At 58.2% G+C, this 17,041-nt stretch overlaps 1 protein-coding gene across 1 annotated transcript in view; it reads right to left on the bottom strand.

The window, feature by feature from the left end:
* IGSF9B (immunoglobulin superfamily member 9B) overlaps positions 1 to 17,041 on the bottom strand; it is a 39,445-nt gene that overhangs the window by 9,002 nt on the left and 13,402 nt on the right. Inside the window, exons 8-18 of the mRNA XM_054223092.1 lie at positions 14,953 to 15,095; positions 13,411 to 13,551; positions 12,005 to 12,121; positions 10,038 to 10,188; positions 9,601 to 9,712; positions 6,575 to 6,750; positions 5,703 to 5,929; positions 5,456 to 5,540; positions 4,008 to 4,169; positions 3,255 to 3,300; positions 279 to 1,904 (exon numbers count right to left, since the gene is read on the bottom strand). Of these exons, the coding sequence (XP_054079067.1) occupies positions 279 to 1,904; positions 3,255 to 3,300; positions 4,008 to 4,169; positions 5,456 to 5,540; positions 5,703 to 5,929; positions 6,575 to 6,750; positions 9,601 to 9,712; positions 10,038 to 10,188; positions 12,005 to 12,121; positions 13,411 to 13,551; positions 14,953 to 15,095 (2,986 nt within the window). The remainder of the gene's footprint in view (positions 1 to 278; positions 1,905 to 3,254; positions 3,301 to 4,007; positions 4,170 to 5,455; positions 5,541 to 5,702; positions 5,930 to 6,574; positions 6,751 to 9,600; positions 9,713 to 10,037; positions 10,189 to 12,004; positions 12,122 to 13,410; positions 13,552 to 14,952; positions 15,096 to 17,041) is intronic.

The raw sequence follows: 17,041 nt of genomic DNA, 5'->3' as shown, positions 1-17,041 counted from the left end.
GGGAGGAGGCAAGCACGCCGCCGGCACCGGGAAGGTTGCCTGCCTAAAAACCCAGCTCTCTCTTGGGCAGCGGCCATGCAACCCGCGGCACCAGCCTCTTCCTAGCAAAGCCCGCGGGACGCTGTCTCCAAAAGGGATGCTGCAGCGCGCCCAGAGAGACCCTACGAGTTGGGATGGCGATGGCGGGGAGGGAGTCAGAGGGAGCGGGTGAGGCAGGGTGGGGGAAGCCGGGAAGGGGCCGGGGGCTGGGGGGGTCACCACGGGGCTCAAGCACTTACCCCGTGGCGGCTACCGTGGTGGATGTCGGTTCCGGTTGGAGAATCTCCTCGCCAGCCCTCCTCGGAGAAGGGATGTCTCCGAAAACATCCATGGTGTCCACGGGCAGGGAGGAGCCCTGGGAGCCGGAGTAGCCGGTGGCCACGGAGGCGAAGGCGGTGGTCGGTCGGTAGCTGGGGCTGCCTCCCCGGCTGCTCGGCGCCGGGGATCCTGTGGACGGTGTGGACTTGCGGGAGAAGCTGACCGCTGCCGGGGGCTGCAGGGTGATTTCCGACACCTCCGCTTGCTGGATGAGGCCCGGCCGGGGCCGGGCGCGGGCGGTCAGCTCCGGGGAGCTGTTGCGGGAGCTGAGGGGGCTTTGGGTCAGAGGAGAAAGCCTCGAAGGTTGTAGCACCACCTGATGTAAACTGGGCTCAGCCCTCCTGACCTGCCGAGGGCTGGGCCGAGGTCGGGGTTGGGGCTCGTACCACCTGGTGTCCAGGCTGAATGTGCTTGTGCCGCTGGGGCCGACGGGCTCGGACGGTTCGTGGTAAGGCAACACGGGTATGCCCATACCTTGGCTGGTATGTCTTAGCTGCCCTTGACATCCCATGGGTTGCATAGGTTTGTCCTGCCACTTGGTGGTGGTGGGCACAGAGGGTTGGCCCCTGCCGGGTGACTTGCCGGTCCAGCTCTTTGGTGCCTCCAGGGGCAGGATGCCCGGGTAGGACGCGGGGACCACCTGGAGGGAGGAGGGAGGTGGCCCCCGAGGAAGGCAGCCGGTGGGCTGGGAGCCATCGGCCGCCTCGCAGGACTGGAGCTGGTGGGGGAACGGCGCGGGGGCCGGCTCCAGGCCGCCGAAGGGGAACTCGGCCCTGCCCCAGGACTCGGGGGACCGGCCCCCCGTGGGGGTCTGGGCCAGGGGCAACGTGCTGTTGGAGGCGTTCTCCCCGTTCTCCTCGGGGATGGTGGGGTGTCCGAAGGGCCCCTCGGGGGGCAGCGGCGGGGAGGACATGACTGAGCTCAGCGGGCTGACTTCTGGCATGTAGAAGGGCGGCGGGTCCACCTCCCCGGGGCTGCTGCTGCTGAGGTAACCGTAAAACTGGTGGTGGAAAGCCCGGGGGGCTGGCGGGCGGGCCTGGCCGGTGGCCTGCAGGGCGCCGGGACCCTCCAGCGCCCGGTGGAACCGGGGGCTGTATGCTGGTGGCTGAAGGTAGGACTCCTGGCTGGAGGAGAGAGGGGTGAGCTGGGCTTTCAGGGCGGTGACGGAAGCGGGGACGACGGGGTCATCGTTCTCCTCGTCCGACTGCCTGAACTCGGGGTACATGTCCGTCTCCTCCACGAAGGGGAAGCCCTCGATCCGCCGCGTCTTCAGGGAGGGCTCCATCTCCGCCGGGTCCATGACGAAGCGGCCGTCCGGCCCGCGGCTGATGAGCTCGATGGGGGTGGTGGCCTCGGCTTCGGCCTCTGCCTTGGAGACGCTGTACTTCTTGCTGCTGATGGCTCGCTTGGTCTTCTTGTAAAGGGAGAGCTCCTTCTCCTTGGTGGGACTCAGCATCCGCTTGGCCTGTGGGCCCTGGTCATCAGAGGACTCCGAGGGGGGACGGAGTGTGCGGATGCTCTCGGGACTCACCTTGCCGGAAGACAACCTGGACCACAGGGGAGAAAAACCGAGAGAGGGGACGGTCACCCGGAGGGGAAAGAAGGTCTTCTCGCCCTGAAGAACAGCCAGAGAGATCCAGCAAACAAAATCCTACAAGCTCTCAAAAGAGGAACTGCTGGGAGAGATTTACGGGTGCTAACCAGGATGGCAGAGTCTTGCCCAGCCACGGCACAAGCCAGAGGACCACCAGCAGCGTACATCATCCCAGCTCCTCAGGAGCAGAGCTCAGCACCCCCTACAGGGCAGGCAGCTCACGCCAAGCCCTTGCAACAAATTCCACCAACACCTTGCAACAAGCCCCGCAGCCCCAGCAGAACCAAAGACAGATCCAGAGCTCACTTCCAACTCCTTCAAAGGTTTCCTCATTCACTTGAGCTATCCGTGCCCGGGAAAGCACCCAAGAGGAGGGACATCAGGCAAACGTCCCCTCCCGCAGAACTCAGCATCTCACTTGGAGATGCTGATGGATCGCTTCAACTTTTTCCCCGCATTCTCAACACTCAAACTTAAGGCTGAGAGCCTCAAAAGGCAGACCGCATCAGAACAGGTCACTCATCCCTATCCAGAAAGCCTCGGACAAACAGGATTGAAAGGCAAAAGGTAGCAGATCCAACAGAGACAGTGGAGGCATGGTTACTTCAGCGCAGTGGATGAAACAAAAAAAAGCAAGATTAAGACCCAACAGCACTGGGACATTTTGCAACGGTCCAGGAGCCAAAGCATGAGGCGTCCACATCTCAGACTCTCGCACTCATATTGGGAAGATGCTCCCACTGTTAATCAGCAGCTATACACGCTTTTGATGGGCTCTGCAAGGAGCTGTGGCTACTGCAGCACCACGATCCACCACCTTTGGGCACGTGTGGAAAGAGGCTTCAGCGGGCCACTCTTCATGGGAAAAGAAAAGATACAGGTGTAAGATTCTCTGAATTTCCCAAGAAAAACGACAGCCAGCAGAGAATGGCTCAAAAACTACACCGAGCTTGCACGAAGGACTCCGTACGCAGCAGGCTAGCCCTTCTCCTAAGGAGCCCCTTCAAGCTGGGCGTGTCATTGAGTTCCACCAGTCAACTCCAGCTTCGGTCAATGTCCATAGATCCAACGGGGTCCTTTCTTAGCTTAAAGTTTGCTGCGTTTGTCCCTGCTGCTTTCTGCTCCAAAACCTGTTTCTCCCTTCTGAACCGTCATGTTCCCACAAGTTCAGGGAACACCCGAAACAACTCGTCAGAAGCAACCAAACAAGGTCAGACATTTCCATTTGAGCCTTGCAACAACTGTAGGAAGAAGGCACCTTGAAGGCCCACAGCCTGGTACCGCATCCAAGACAGATACTTACGGGGACTCCAAACTCTTCCTGCAGTGTGTTATCGAGAGAGGAGGGTCTGGAAGAGAATAAAAAGGGGAAAGAAGAGAGAACGCTAAGGAGGCGCAACACGACAGAGACAAGACAAACTCAACATCAAGACAACAAAAGACACTCAACAAGAGGCCGAGGTTTCATTGCTCCAGTGCTTTAATGGTTGCTGACAACAAACAGCTCCCGTCACAGGGTCCTGCTGCCGCAGTCTCACAGGCTAGAGGAGAAGGAGCCGATTCCACTGCCCTCTGCAGCTCCCCAGCCACAGCCCCAGCTTTCGGGAAGCAGAGCGGCAGGGTCTCCTTTGCGGAGGTCTTCTCTAGCCTAGCGTGGCCATGGGGCACTGCCCGCTCCGGGCTGGGAGGAAGCTGCTGGAGAGCCCAGCTCCGGGGGGACCTCGAGGAGGTGAGCAGTGTGTCCCCCCCCCCATCTCTGGCCCAGAGGACACCCCAGCCCTAAACCCCCAGCTCTAGGAGTTATCACCACGCGAGAGCGCTCCCTCGGAAATCCCAGGCTAGTTTCTCTGTCGCCTCTTCACCCACCCTGCCTCTCCCGCTCCCGACCACGGGCGCTTTCAGGCACAGCCGAGGGATGAAGTCAGGGTTTCACCTGAGGACGCGCACGGACGGAAGAAGAGACAGACAGGGAAGACGGTTACCACCACAACACAACCAGGGAGGAGAACTGAGGAGACAGGAGGGAGGAAGGAAGCAACACCAGGGACGGGCTCACCTTTCTTGCGCTTGAGCTTGCGTTTGCGTTGCTTGTTGACGAAGCAGGCGGCGAGTGTGCTGAAGAGGATGGCAGCAGCCAGGAAGCAGATGGTGGCAACGATGCCAGCCAGCACCGGGCGGGCTAGACCCTCATCCGTCAGGTCAGGCTGAGGGAATACGTCTGGGCAAAAAAAAAAACCACAACAATTCGGTGTTACGCACACACCCCTGCCCACTGCCTCCCTCGGGGACCCACCACAGCGTGAAGGCAACTGGTACCAGCAACAATAATCTCTAAGTAAAGACCCTGCTTCCAACCCAGCCCACCCAGGGAGAGCAGTCAGCACCACCGCAGGCACTGCCAAGGGATTTAGTGACCTTGCACCGGATAAACCTTCTTGCCTTGGCTGATGGACACCCAGGGAAGAAGCCTCTATGCCCCTCAAATCCACATTTATGTACAAGCGCACGCAACCGCACCAAACCTACAGTTGTCTCCTGGCCAAATCACCTGCTGCAGCATCTCAAGGTATTTTACCCTGTTTGTCAGTGCTTCATTTCAGCTTTTCAATGAAAACTGGGCTCCAAACCCTCATGGCGCCCCTTTGCTAACTGCGAGGCGCATCCCAACAAGCAGCAGACCTCAGCTGCGGCCATCTGGGGCTGCAAACCCTGCACGCACCAGCAGGTCCTGCCGGGAGCAGCAGCTTTCGGCCTGGGAGTGCAGCCGCCGGGGGCCAGGGCGCATGCGAGCGCTGCCAAAGCGCATCAGAAAAATCCTGCGAGAGGAGGAAGGGCAGGCGAGCAGGCAGGCTGCAGCAGGCAGGCTCTCTGCACAGCACCGGCACCACTTGGGGGCAGAGAGAGACCACGGCATTCCTGCGCGCAGCAGAGCTGGGTGGCTCCTTGGTTTTTCCACGAGAGCCATAAAAGCAGGGTTTGCCGCATCCCCTCCTGCTGCCCTTGCCTTCCCCGTCGCAATCATGTGCCCGCAGCTATCCCTTGCTCAAGGAGCATCCTCCGAGCTGGACCGGGATGCAGGGTACATGCAGAAGCTGCAGCGTGTTGCAGTCTCCTGTTGCAAAGCTTTCCCCCCCCACATCCTCGGACTCCGCACTGCAGTGCTACATTTCCCTCTCTGCACCTTTCATTCCCATTTCCAGGCTCTGCAGTGCCTGGTCGGAGCTTTGTTCCCTGGGCACCCCGCAGAGCCGAGATGTGCTGCCACTCTGCACCAGCGGACGCCCGACAACACCGCACTCCACGGGAAGGACTAAACGGGGGCGGTTTGTCCTCACCACTGCTCCGTTTGCATTCAGGATGTGGCACGGGGCCAGCAGCGTGCCCGGGACACTGATCCTAACCATCAGCCCAGCTCACAGCCTGAGCAGCTCAGGCAGAAGCCCAAAACCAGCCTGTCCAGAGATGCTCCTACAGCTGGGGGCAGAAGAAGGAGCCACCCCTTACCTGTACTGGACACGCCAGCAACGTTGCTGGGTTCACTGATGAGATCCTGCATGACCGCCAGGACCCGGAACTCGTACCAGGTGTCCTGAAACACCAAGCACATCCGTCAGGTCCCCCACCGCAGCCTCCAACCTTGCCCAGCTCCTTGAAGACCCCAGCACGGGGACTGAGCCACCCCAAAAGCTTCCCCAGAGCTGCAACACCACGCTGCAACACCAGAGGTACAATGTGGGCAGCCTCTGCTTACCTGGGACAAGTCCTTGGCAAAAAACTCGCTCTCGGTCCCCGGGATGCCATCGTCCAAGATCTCCCACCTCTCCGCGACGCGAAACTCCATGATGTAGCGGTCGATGGGGAAGCTGTGGTTAGCGGGAGGAAGCCACGACAAGAGGACGCCTTGCTGTGTCCGGTTGGCTGTTAGGCACCTCGGTGGGGTAACCAACACCAGAGGCTCTGGAGTTGTTACAGGGAATGCTGGAGACAGAGCAGACGGCACAGGGACACCTTTGAGACGGGGCAAGGGGAAGCGCAGAGGATGCTCTCTCCACTGTGGTTGATGGACCACCATGGCAGTGGCAGGTCCCACCTTCCAGGAGTTTAGGGCACATCTTGGGGGTGAGCTCTCTTATCTCAGAGATACAAAAGTGGCTTCCCAAAAAGCAGAGGACTAACAATGTAGTGACTCCAAGAAAAGAGGCGCAGCGACAGAAAAGCTCCTGCTTCCGCCCACTTCTGCCTGAGACAGCCCCAAGGCAGGTACGAGCAAGAGGCGCTTTGTGATAGCTCCCGCTCTGAGCCGCACGCAAGTGATTTTGTGCTCCATTAATACCTCCCTGCCCCCAGCTGAACTTAAGGAAGGTCTGAGAGGTGACTGGTACAGTACAGCTCTCCCACGCTGTCTCTTAGGGACAACCTTTCAGGAGCCTCATGCATCCAGAAAAATCTACAAGCTTCATCCAGGACCCTCCGCAAACCCTCTACGCAGCTGGGAACTAGTGCTGCTGCTCACCGTCTCCATCCCCAGCAGATAGGATACATGGACTAAGGAAAGGGCCACTTCTCCCCAGGGACCTCCTGAATCCCTTCCCTCTCCTCCCCTTGTGCCTCTGGAGGACCTACCTAGAGTGTTCACAGTGACCACCTCACTGAAGGAGCTGGTACCCAGCTTGTTTTGAGCCAAGACACTGAACTGGTATGCAGTCTCCGGTTCCAAGGTATCCACCAGTAGCCAACTGGAACCAGCTGGCACGGGGAGAGACAGCCAGTCGTGGGGGCCAAACTGGGCTCTCTTCATCCTGCCGAGAGAGAAGGGAGTATCCTCAGGAAAGGTGCCTTCGACCGGGGGGACAAAGAGGCAGCATTAACTTCTCGAGCAAAAATGGAGCTTTCCCGAGCGATGGTTTGGCTTGACAGCAGTGATATGTATGGACATGGGGCGGCCACTCACGTCCCACGAGATGGCTCGGAGACACGAGGACTGCCAGGCATGGGACACTGTCCCGCTGTGCCACGCCAGTACCCCCCAGCTCATATGGACATGGCCACCAGCCCTCCCCTCTGCTGTGCACCACCTGCACCCTCTGAGCAGGGTCAGGGACAAAAGCAGAACCAAGAGCCCTGCTCTGAGATTATCTCCATCAGATTCCCATGGCCAAAAGTAGAAGCTGGTGTGTTTTTAGTCCGGTGAGTGCTGCAAAGGGGACGGCTGGAGCAGAAGATGGGCCCTGTTCCCATTTACACCTCGACAGCTCCCGAGCCAGAGCCAAGTTCTCCCTCAGCTGTAGCCCTGTACATGCAATCCCACAAGAGACATTTAACTAAATCACCATTTTTGCCATATTTGCACAAGTCAGGGGCTGCCAGCACCACCCAGGGCATAACTCGGGGTTCGCAGTGCGGCGGAGGCGCTTGCAAGGAGCGCGGGACACAGCCTTTCCTCAGGGGTCTACAACCCACAAACCCAGGGCAAAAAAAGCTCCCAGAGCCATCCCAGTGTGACCCCAGCACACACGAGCCTGCAGCCGCCTCCACAAGCCATAACCCTGCTGGGAAGCACCACGGTGAAAGAGCCCTACGTCCCAAAGCAGCATCACCGTGCTGCAACGATACTGCCAGTATCGGTGCTCCTGTCAGAGATGCTCCCGGGAGTCCCGGTCCTCAGCTGCAGGTTTCGGTGGTGTCCGCAGAGGATTTGGCCAGGATTACTGCAGAAGGTCTATTCTGCACAGATAAGTGGCCATATCTACAGCCACCGGCATACAGCCGGGTAAAACCACCGAGTAGAAAGTAAGAGAAAAGACCAAGGGAGCAGAAGGTGAGGTGGGAGAAGCAGCAGCAAGCTATGGAAACAAGCGCGTCGGTGGAGAGCCATGCAGGTGCAGCGTGCCTCCACCAAACTGCGCGGCTGCCTGGAAAGCCTCCGGATCACGGCGGCTCTGGCTGGGACTACAGCTCCCAGGGTCCCCCGCCACTACAGCGCAGGCATGGAGGGCATCATCGCCCCGAGCGGGTTTCCCTGCAGCATTTAACCCCACCGCCATCGCATCCCTTCTCCCCAGTGCTCCTGTAGGCAGAAGTGCAATGGTAAGGGGCTGAGGATGGAGAGAGGAGAGGGTAAATGCAGCACTAATCGCTGCCGGGCACGGCAGACCGCCTTTGCTGAGGGAGAGCATGTACGCAGGCAGGATGCTGCGGTGGCCTCGGCCGTCCCTGGGGAGCGGGGTTTGCATTTCCAGCATCAACAACCGCAGAAGGAGGAGGAGAGCGCGGACTCCGCAGGAGGCGAAGCCATGTTTGGCTCGAGCATCCCATAGCCACAGCGGGGAGGAAAATGCACGCCCTCTGGCTGGCCAGCATTCCGGTCAGCAATGGATGATCCAGCACCGTCCACCTCTCCCGGCCTCCCCATCCCAGGGAGCAGCACAGCCCCCAGGACTCACACCCACAGCCAGGGCAAGACAGGTCGCTGCCTCCCTATCCCAGGTCCCCCCAGCACCCTGTGAGCTCCCTTGGCGCAAACACCCTTCCCTGTCGCTGGCTGTTCTCCCCCAGCACAGGGTCTGGAAGGGCCTCAAGGAGGCAGGAACCCAGCACAGCAGCTGCCACCTCCCTTCAAGGTGAGCCACGTCTCCAGAGCAGAGAGGTTTAACCACTCCTTCCCAAGGACATTTTCATCACAGCAAAGTCTGCACTGCTCTGCTCACTCCCTTATTTTTCTCCTCTGCTCGCTTCATTTCTTCTTCTTCTTTCCATCTCCCGACAGACTGCCCAGCCCCACCCCAAGTGCCCAGCCTCGGGCTGGAGAGCAGAAATCATTACAGGCAGCATCTACCCATCTCCGCTCTACCAGCAGCCTCCATCGGAGCAAATTAAGGCAAGGAAGGAAAGACAGCAAGAAAAAAGGCTGAAGAACGCCAGCCCCAGAATTGGGAAGGGAAGGCACCATCCCCTCTACGTTTCCAGAAGAAAAGAGCAAGCGCAGAGCCCATATAAAGCCCCGACCTCGCTGCAGCTACATTTCGCCCTCCCCTGTCCCGGGGGAAAGCCGGCAGGGCTGAGCCCCCGTGCGGGAAGGCAGGATGCACCTGCTGGCTTTGGGTACCGGCTAGGACACAGGAGCGATGGGAGCAAAGCCCCACGAGGCTCAGACCCGGCCGGCATCTCACGCTGGCTGGTCACAAACTCAGATGGGATTTAACCACCTCCAGGGAGCCGCAGAGCAAGGAGAGATCATTTCTGCTTAGTCACAGCTCTTCCAGGACACACTCTATAAAGGTTGCATTTCCCATCCTCTCCCTGGCTGTTAAGCTTCATAAACAGTTTATCTTGAAATTAGATGCCAGAGGCAAAGTTACATGAATGCAGAACGTCTCCCTTGCACCATAAGCAGAATAAAACCTGCTGGGGAAGACGGAGGTACCGGCTAGCACAGAAGGGAGATGAAACACAGGACCTACATGATCCCACCACCACCCATCTCTCCGAAGCACCGCACGGGAGCTCAGCCCTGTAATGCCCACGGGGCACCGAGCCCGGCACGCTGCCCTCACCACCCTCCTCCCCCCAGCTGCTCGAAGCTCGGGCCGGCTAGGAAGGAAAAGAAGCAGAGAGCAAAGCATGCCAGGATGACTCACAGAGGGCCGTACCAAACTGAGAAAGTCTGCTCGTATCCACCATCGTAGCCGGGCTCCCAGGAGACGTTGGCTGAGGTCATGGCGACCACAACGTGAACGCTGGTCGGGGCGTGAGGGCTTGTGCCTGCAGGGAGAGAGGGAGGGGATGAAGGGGAGCGAGACCCTGCGTTGGCCAGCAAAGGCAAGGGGGCTGGAAGGGGTCTGCTCCCAGCTGCAGTTGGAGAGGACTCCTCTGCAACCTGCTAGAAAGAGCAGCAGGACAGCTGTGTCCACAGGTGGCCAGAATAACAGAGCAGTAGGCGGCTGCACCACCAGTAAATAAGATTTAAAGGAGACACTGCTCTTCACAGGAAGCAACCCCACCTCCTGTCTCGCCAACACGCTGCCTGGGGGACCCTACCCAGGGCCCCGCCACCAGCCGTCACCGAGGACCCGTCCCCTGCCCGTACCTACGACGGTAAGGTGGGTGCTGGCAGTAATGCTTGCGACGACGTTGGTGGCGATGCACTCCCACTCGCCGTGGTCGTCCTTGCCGAGGGAGCGGATCTGCAGGGTGCCGCCGGGCAGCGTGTTGTGCTTGCTCCTGCTGGGCTTCCCTACCTTGGGCAAGGAGCAGGGGGAGCCAGGCAAAGACAGAAAAAACACGACTCAGAAAGCAGGTTGCGGGGCAGGGCGAGGCGGCAGCAGGGTCACTAAGCTACCTGTGTGGCCCAGGGGACACCGCCGGCCACCACCAAGGGCTCTGGTCTCTCCGGTCGCGGCAAGGCAGCCGGTTCCCCCGTTTTCGAGAGGACCTGGCGGGGCAACGTGAGAGGCACGTGTCAGGGCGGCTGATGCTCAGCTCTCACACACAAGCGGAAAACCCCACGGCGCTCGCACGGACCCCGAGCCCTGCGCCAGAGCTCAACGTCCAGCATCCAAAGCTGAAACCGCTGCAGAGGATGGTGCACCGGCCACCCCCGGCAAACACCCGCCCAGGCCGGGGAAGGTACCGCCTGCCCCAAGAGACGCCCAAACTGCCCCTCAGCCAGCGGCAGAGGACAGGCAGGACCCTTCATGTCAGAGGTTTAGGGATGCAGGAGGATGGCGTGCATGGAGATGCCCGGGAGCGATCAAGCCGAGCGGAAAAATGGATCTTGTAACAACTCGTGTCTACGCCCGTGCAAATCCCACGTTGTCCTGAGTCCTCTTCAGCTGCTCCTTCAGGCAGGGGTCTCTGCTGATGTGACACCGGGACCCACGGTTCAATGTCATGCAGGATGAGGGGAGGAGCAGACGGGCACACAGGGCTACCAGTGCCAAGCCCAAGTCTTCAGGAGCCCTTCAAGACACCAGCCAGTGCTGGGGGGCTGACGGGGAGCGAGGGAGCTTGTCTCTGCCACCGGGAAACTGAGCCCAGCCCAAGCCAGCCCCAGCTGGAGTTGGGGGGGAAAAGCCCTGAGGAGGACCGCCAGAAGGCACAAGAGGGGCTGAAAATAAACCCGAGTAAGAACGGTGAGGGGGGCTGGGGGGGTAAAAGAAAAATACGATACAGAAAAAGACTAAACGGCCAACAAGTCTTAGGTAGGTGACTTGCAACCTGTGCAAGTCATGGTCCTCCTCATGCTGGTGAAAGGAACTCAAAGAGATCCATCCAGCATCTCACACCGCAAGGACTGAGGATGGTGCCCACGCAGGGACCCCACTTGCCCTTGGGAGCTCTTAAAAAGGGGACAGGAGGCTTGGAGAGAAGATCCTGAGAGGGGGACAAAGAGCCCAGGAGCTCGGTGGCTTTCCTACAGGAGCAGGGAAGGTGGGAAGCGAAGGGAAGGCTGGAGGACTGGAAAGCCCTGGTTGCTCCCAGGCTGTGCCACCACACTGCATCCTACCCTGCTCTAGAGAAAGGGACATCCCAAAATCATTATGTCCAGTCCAGCATCATTAAAACAGCTTCTTCCCAGGGTCTTCAAAGTCACGGGACAGCAAAGCAGCTGCTGACCAGTCCAGCCTCTTGCCAAAACACAGCCAAGAGACCCTGGGACACGCTCCAGTGGCACGTCCCCTCCTGCCATGGGAGGTCCACGCCGCGACAACGGTATCGCCGGGGCTGCCATGTCCTGCTGGTGGCCACCTCGCAGGCAGGCACGGAGGAGGGTGTCCCGGAGGCAGCACCGGCGAGGAAGAGGAGGGGGGCCGGGGAGGGGGAAGCGCTCAGCTTTGCAGATGCTGCCGTGACGGTTTCACGGGGTTAAAACACTCGGTGGCCACAAGCCGGAGCTTCCCCCACCCACCTGCGGGGACAGGACGGCAGTGGCTCAGCCCAAAACGAAGCAGCTGTACCTGCAGTTTGTTCTTACCGGGACAGAGTGTGGCTTCTCTGTCTGCAATATTCACCAAAAGCCAAAGGCACTGCAGATTTGTCTGGCAGGCCGGGTACCTTTCTCCAGGCGATGATGGGAAAGGGGTCTCCGGCAGCAGCGCAAGGAATCAACAGCTCCCTCCCTGCCTCCTGTCTGTACTCCCAGCCTGGTAGCACCGTGAAATAGGGGGGGTCCTGCAGCCAAGGGAAAAGGCAAGGAACATCAACCCGCGCCAACTCCGACCGCACGCCAGCGGCTCCCCACCACTGAAACCAGCCCTTTTCCAAAACAAATGAATCACCGGGTTTGGGTAAGGTTGAGGCACTGCAAGGAAAGCCGCGGCAGAGAGCGTGTGCTAAGGAAGCTCCGTGGTACGCCAAATTACACACCCCGAGGGAAGTTTTCTCTGAAAAGCTGCTGCACTAGGGCACCTTGTTTAAGTTTTGAGGAGGTAAACAGGAAAAAAAACAAAACCCACCCACGTCGCATCAGACATCAACCCGATTTCATTGATTCTGCAGCCGCCTTAGCGGATGTGTGTGTCGATGACACACAAAGCGTTATCACGTGAACCTCAGCGAGACACCATGAATCACCATCAAGCACGGGGACTTTTTGTTCAGGGAAGGAAGAGGCAGCAGCTCCCACCCCAGACACACTGGGAGCCCAGCGTGCCTCGGGCTCCGCACGCAGAGCGTCCCTAGAGCTCAAATCATCCAGTTATTCAAATCCTGCCTGAACCCAAGCCCAGGTCAGCAGGGCTAAGTGTTTTATTGGCAAAAAGGCCATCCCAGGGACATGTTTTCTCAAACTATGCTGGTCCAGCACTACCAAAGCCTTCTACTCATCTTACACTGGCTGTGGTCCAGCCTGTGCCGAAACCCGTGCCACCGCTCCGGCAGGGTATTTCCAGCTGCCACCAAGCAGGATTTGCCTGTCCCCGTGGGAAGCACATCTCGGACTGCAGCACAAAAGCATCTTCATGCTCAAGCCTCTGCTGTTCCCCTTCAAGGATGCTCGCGAGGGCCTGCATATGCCTATCTGAGCACAGAGCAAAAGGCGATAGGTTTTTGCTAAGCCGAGCAACGCAGGTGGAAAAGTGGGCAAGTTGGGGGGCACAGAGCCCTTCTTGAGCTCTCTTCACAGAGAAGCGCTCAGGAAAGCAAAGCAAAACCTGAATTTCTGCACAGAATTAACAACCAAATAAGCAGCACGGAAACAAAAAACCAACCAAACCACCTCATCCATCCCTGCAGCACTGTGCTGAACAGGAAGGCAGAAGGAGCGACATGCGCATTGCAAAATCCACGTCAAACAGCCTAGCTACAGCCTAAGACGCTTCAGCAAAGCACGCACGCGTTCATGCTGCCTGGCCTGGGACTCCGGCACCCCGCACAGCCCCGGGAGCTCCTCACGGCACAGAAGAACACAACCCGTGGCAAATCTGCCAGCTGCAGAGCGAGGATTTTAGCAGGCGAGTTACCTTCAGTACCAGTCGGGCAGGGGGAGACTGGCCCATCGTACCCAGGGCGTTATAAGGCACACAGGTGTAAGTGCCGAGAGCATCTTCGGTTGCCTCCTCTATCCGGATCGACCCATCTTCCAGCAGGTTCCAGCCGGAATACTGCGGCGGTGAGAAAGAGGGAGAATATCAAGCAACAAACAGATATACCAGGTCTGCAGTAATTAATAATTGCAAAATTGCCGCTAGCCGCCAAGTTCGCTGTATGTTGGCTTTCTGGTGAAACTTAAATCATGGTTTCCAGTAAAACCACAAAAACTAGAAGAAGTTATTCTGGCTCACTCTGAGTCTTTCTGTTCCTCAGCAACATTACCAATAGTTTAATCTCATTTCCTTAGAAATAATCACCCCGCTATTTAAATATTAAATAGAGGAAAATAGACACTGTTGGGGGAACGAGACGAAGCTGATCCCACACCCAGTAATGCCCATCATTCAACTCTGAAGACTTGCATCCAACTTTTAACTTGAGTTGCCACTTAAAATGAATGTTTTGAGCTGTCTGTGGACCACTGAAGACTTCTGTTAACAACCGCAACACGGCTTGTCTCTTCTCTAGCCAGGACAAGAGTCTGAGTAGCAACAGGGTCAGTGCAGAGGTACTAGTAAGAGTAAAGCTGGAGAGCACTCCTCTTGCTCTGATCCCTGGGCAAAGTCCCTGCTTTTGGGAGTTATAATCCACGGCGGATTATCTTCCCTTCAGCCAAGCCCCCCACCCAAGCCCAGGGCAGCTGCCGCATCCCCAGGGAGATGCCCCATTCAATTCCCAGCATCCAAGCCATCTCCTCAACGGGGGGCAAGATCAGTCCCCGTCTAAACACAGCCCTCTAAAAAGGGCTTCCCTGCTCCGTACGCACCCAACAACACGCGGGTTTATCTTGCTGCTGCTCAAGCCCTGCACACAGCCAGGCTTCTGCAAGCACCCCAAAAGATTTAACGCGAGGATCTATCACACCCTAAATAAAAGGTGGCACCAAGGAGACAAGCCCACCCGAGGGGCCGAGGGCGCCAAGGGCCAGGAACCCTCAGCAGCAACAGGTTTAAATGGAATTAAAACGTGGGATTGTTAATATTTAAGGAAAAAAATTTAAAATACTGAGCGTTTTCTTTAAATATTTAATGGCTAATATCCTCGCTCAGACTATCAAACCGTGATTATAGGAAGACAGAGACTTGTTAAAAGGGTCTTTTAACCACCAGTTGCCATAGGGGGAAAAAAAAAAGCAGGGCCATCAGGAGGTCACTTTGGAGGGAAGCAGGCATCAGGTCTCGGAGATGCAGACAGCGCGTCTGCAGGCGCCCTGGGCTCCACGCAAGAACCCGAATTAACTCTGCCCACAGCCGATAAGGACAAGCAGCGTCATCCCACCCACAGGGCTGCTTCCCTCCTGAGGGCGGGCTGGACCCACAGGACGCCCGGTGACGCTCACCAGCGTTTGCAGAGGACACGAGGGTCCGAAGCCCTCCGTGTCCCCATACGTCCCTCCCCGGGGGCTTCGTTACCTTCTCGATTCGCAGGGGACGTCCGTCTTTGTTCCACTTGACCAGCGTGACCGGGGGCTCTGCCTCGACCGGGCAGCGGATGTATCCATGTATCCCAATGGGAACGTAGATGACGGGGGGCATGTTCACCACACGGGCAGGATCTGGGAGAGCAGCACCACCACATTAGCGGGGGGAAGGAGCCCGTCTCTCCCCCACCGCCTGGCTTCAGAGCATCAACATGGCTTTTATAATGAATTCCGAACCCAAACACCACCTTGGCTCCCCCACAGGCTGTTATCTCCGGGATTGCTACACACAAATCCGCTGTAATACCTGGCATTTCTGGGAGGCTTTACTCATGCCCAGGGTGTTCCTACCTGGGGCTCATTAAAAGTTGAAGCTAAGAAGAAACGTTAATTACACCTGCTCTCACATCCACGCCGACTTGCGTCCTGCTGAAGCCCGAGCTGCTCCACCACGCTCAGCCGGGAGGACACGTGCATGGTGCGGTGCACACCCAGCAAGCCACCTCTGGTTCCGCACACCAGCCACGCCAAATATTTCAACTCCCGAGCCTTAAAACACGCCAACCGCGGTGGGAGAAGGGATCCGCGGCCCGGGCTGCCGCGAGCCCTTTACCTCCCGTCTGTTTGTACTCGCAGCCCGTGCCTCATTGAGGCTGGGTCGCGTTGAGCATCAGCCACCTCCACCCTTTCCAACAGGATGCAAAAGCTTAAAATACATACCTAACCCCCCCCCATTCCCCGCGCTGCACCACCCACGCAGCGAGGCGTCTCGCAATCCTCCAGTCTAGAATGTGTCATTAACAGTGCTTCTAAGAGCTTTTTAATTAAGTGCGAGTGGGTTGGAGAGAATCTAGACTTTCTTTAATAAGAAGCTTTTTTTTTTTTTTAAAAAAAAAAAAAGTTACTTTTAATAAAGAAGAGCGAGTATTTCCACAATCTTGTCTAGACACTGGCAGCACGAGGTTATGGGAAAATCCTGCCGGGGCTTACGCTGCATTACGGGATGAATGCATATTTTTTTGGGGGGGGGGGGGGCAGGGGGTGGTGCAGCATCCCTGCGCTAGGGATGCTGAAAACCCGAAGCTGGTGGGTAAAGGTAAGGCCTTTCGGAGGAAGGGATGGAAGGAGAAGTTTGGGAGCTGTGCCAAAACACGTAACCCCAACCGGCTCCCTGGAACCGCGCGCCCCCGGCGATGGCACCGTAACCCAGATTGCCAAACGCCGCATATGGAGCGGGCTTTAACCTCCTCCGCCCGGCTCCACCTCTTCGGAAATGTAATCAAGGGCTCCGGCGGCGCGGGAGAGGGTAATGGGATCGAGCCTTTCACTACTAGGTCACTGGCCGGGGGCCAGGCTGGCTCGCTAATGACCTGCAGCCGTGTCCCCATCCGATGGCTGCTCCGGAGCGTGGGGAGCCGCCTCTCCCCAAGGAATCAGCCCAGGAGGAGATGACCAGGTTTGCCCCGCGGAAAAGGGGGTTTGCGGCGCAAAGCCAAGCGCAGCTCCTCGCGCCGAAGCCTCGCAGGGCCGTCTGAACGGCAGATTGTCCAAATGTCGTTTTCCCTGCCGTTGGAGCTATTTTTAACAGCTATCAGCCTTGACGAGTGGGCCTGGATTAGCGGCAGGGCAGATTTAATGGCCTGAAGCCACATGCTTTCCCAAGAGCCGGGCACATCCAAGCCCCGAATCACGCCTCTGCCCGGGCACGGGCACCAGTCCCACCGTCCCCTGCCCCTTCATCCATCCCCATAGGGAACGATGGGACTTCCCAGCCCTTCCCATAGCGGCTCCCCTCCGGCATGGGACTTCCCGCTAACCAGTGGTGGATGTACTGGCAGCCCTCAAAGTCGCCAGCCTGCTTTCCTAAAGCCTGCTTTTCATTATAAAATAAAACCGCTGCAGTCTTTCAGAGCAGAGCAATACTGCAATTGCGAGCGGCGGCAATCGAGGCCATTACTGTCGAATGCCACAGGACGCCGGTGGCACACTACCCATTACCGCCCGGGGAGCCCCAGAGAACAAGCGTGGGAAGCAACGCTCCTGCTACAGCCCCTTCTCCTCCGCTTGTTTAGATCAGTTAC

The sequence above is a fragment of the Rissa tridactyla genome, chromosome 17 (genome assembly GCF_028500815.1).
Source record: "Rissa tridactyla isolate bRisTri1 chromosome 17, bRisTri1.patW.cur.20221130, whole genome shotgun sequence".
NCBI classification, from domain to species: Eukaryota; Metazoa; Chordata; class Aves; order Charadriiformes; family Laridae; genus Rissa; species Rissa tridactyla.
The sequence above is the reverse complement of the archived record's forward strand: the minus strand, read 5'-3'. Positions and strand labels throughout refer to the sequence as shown.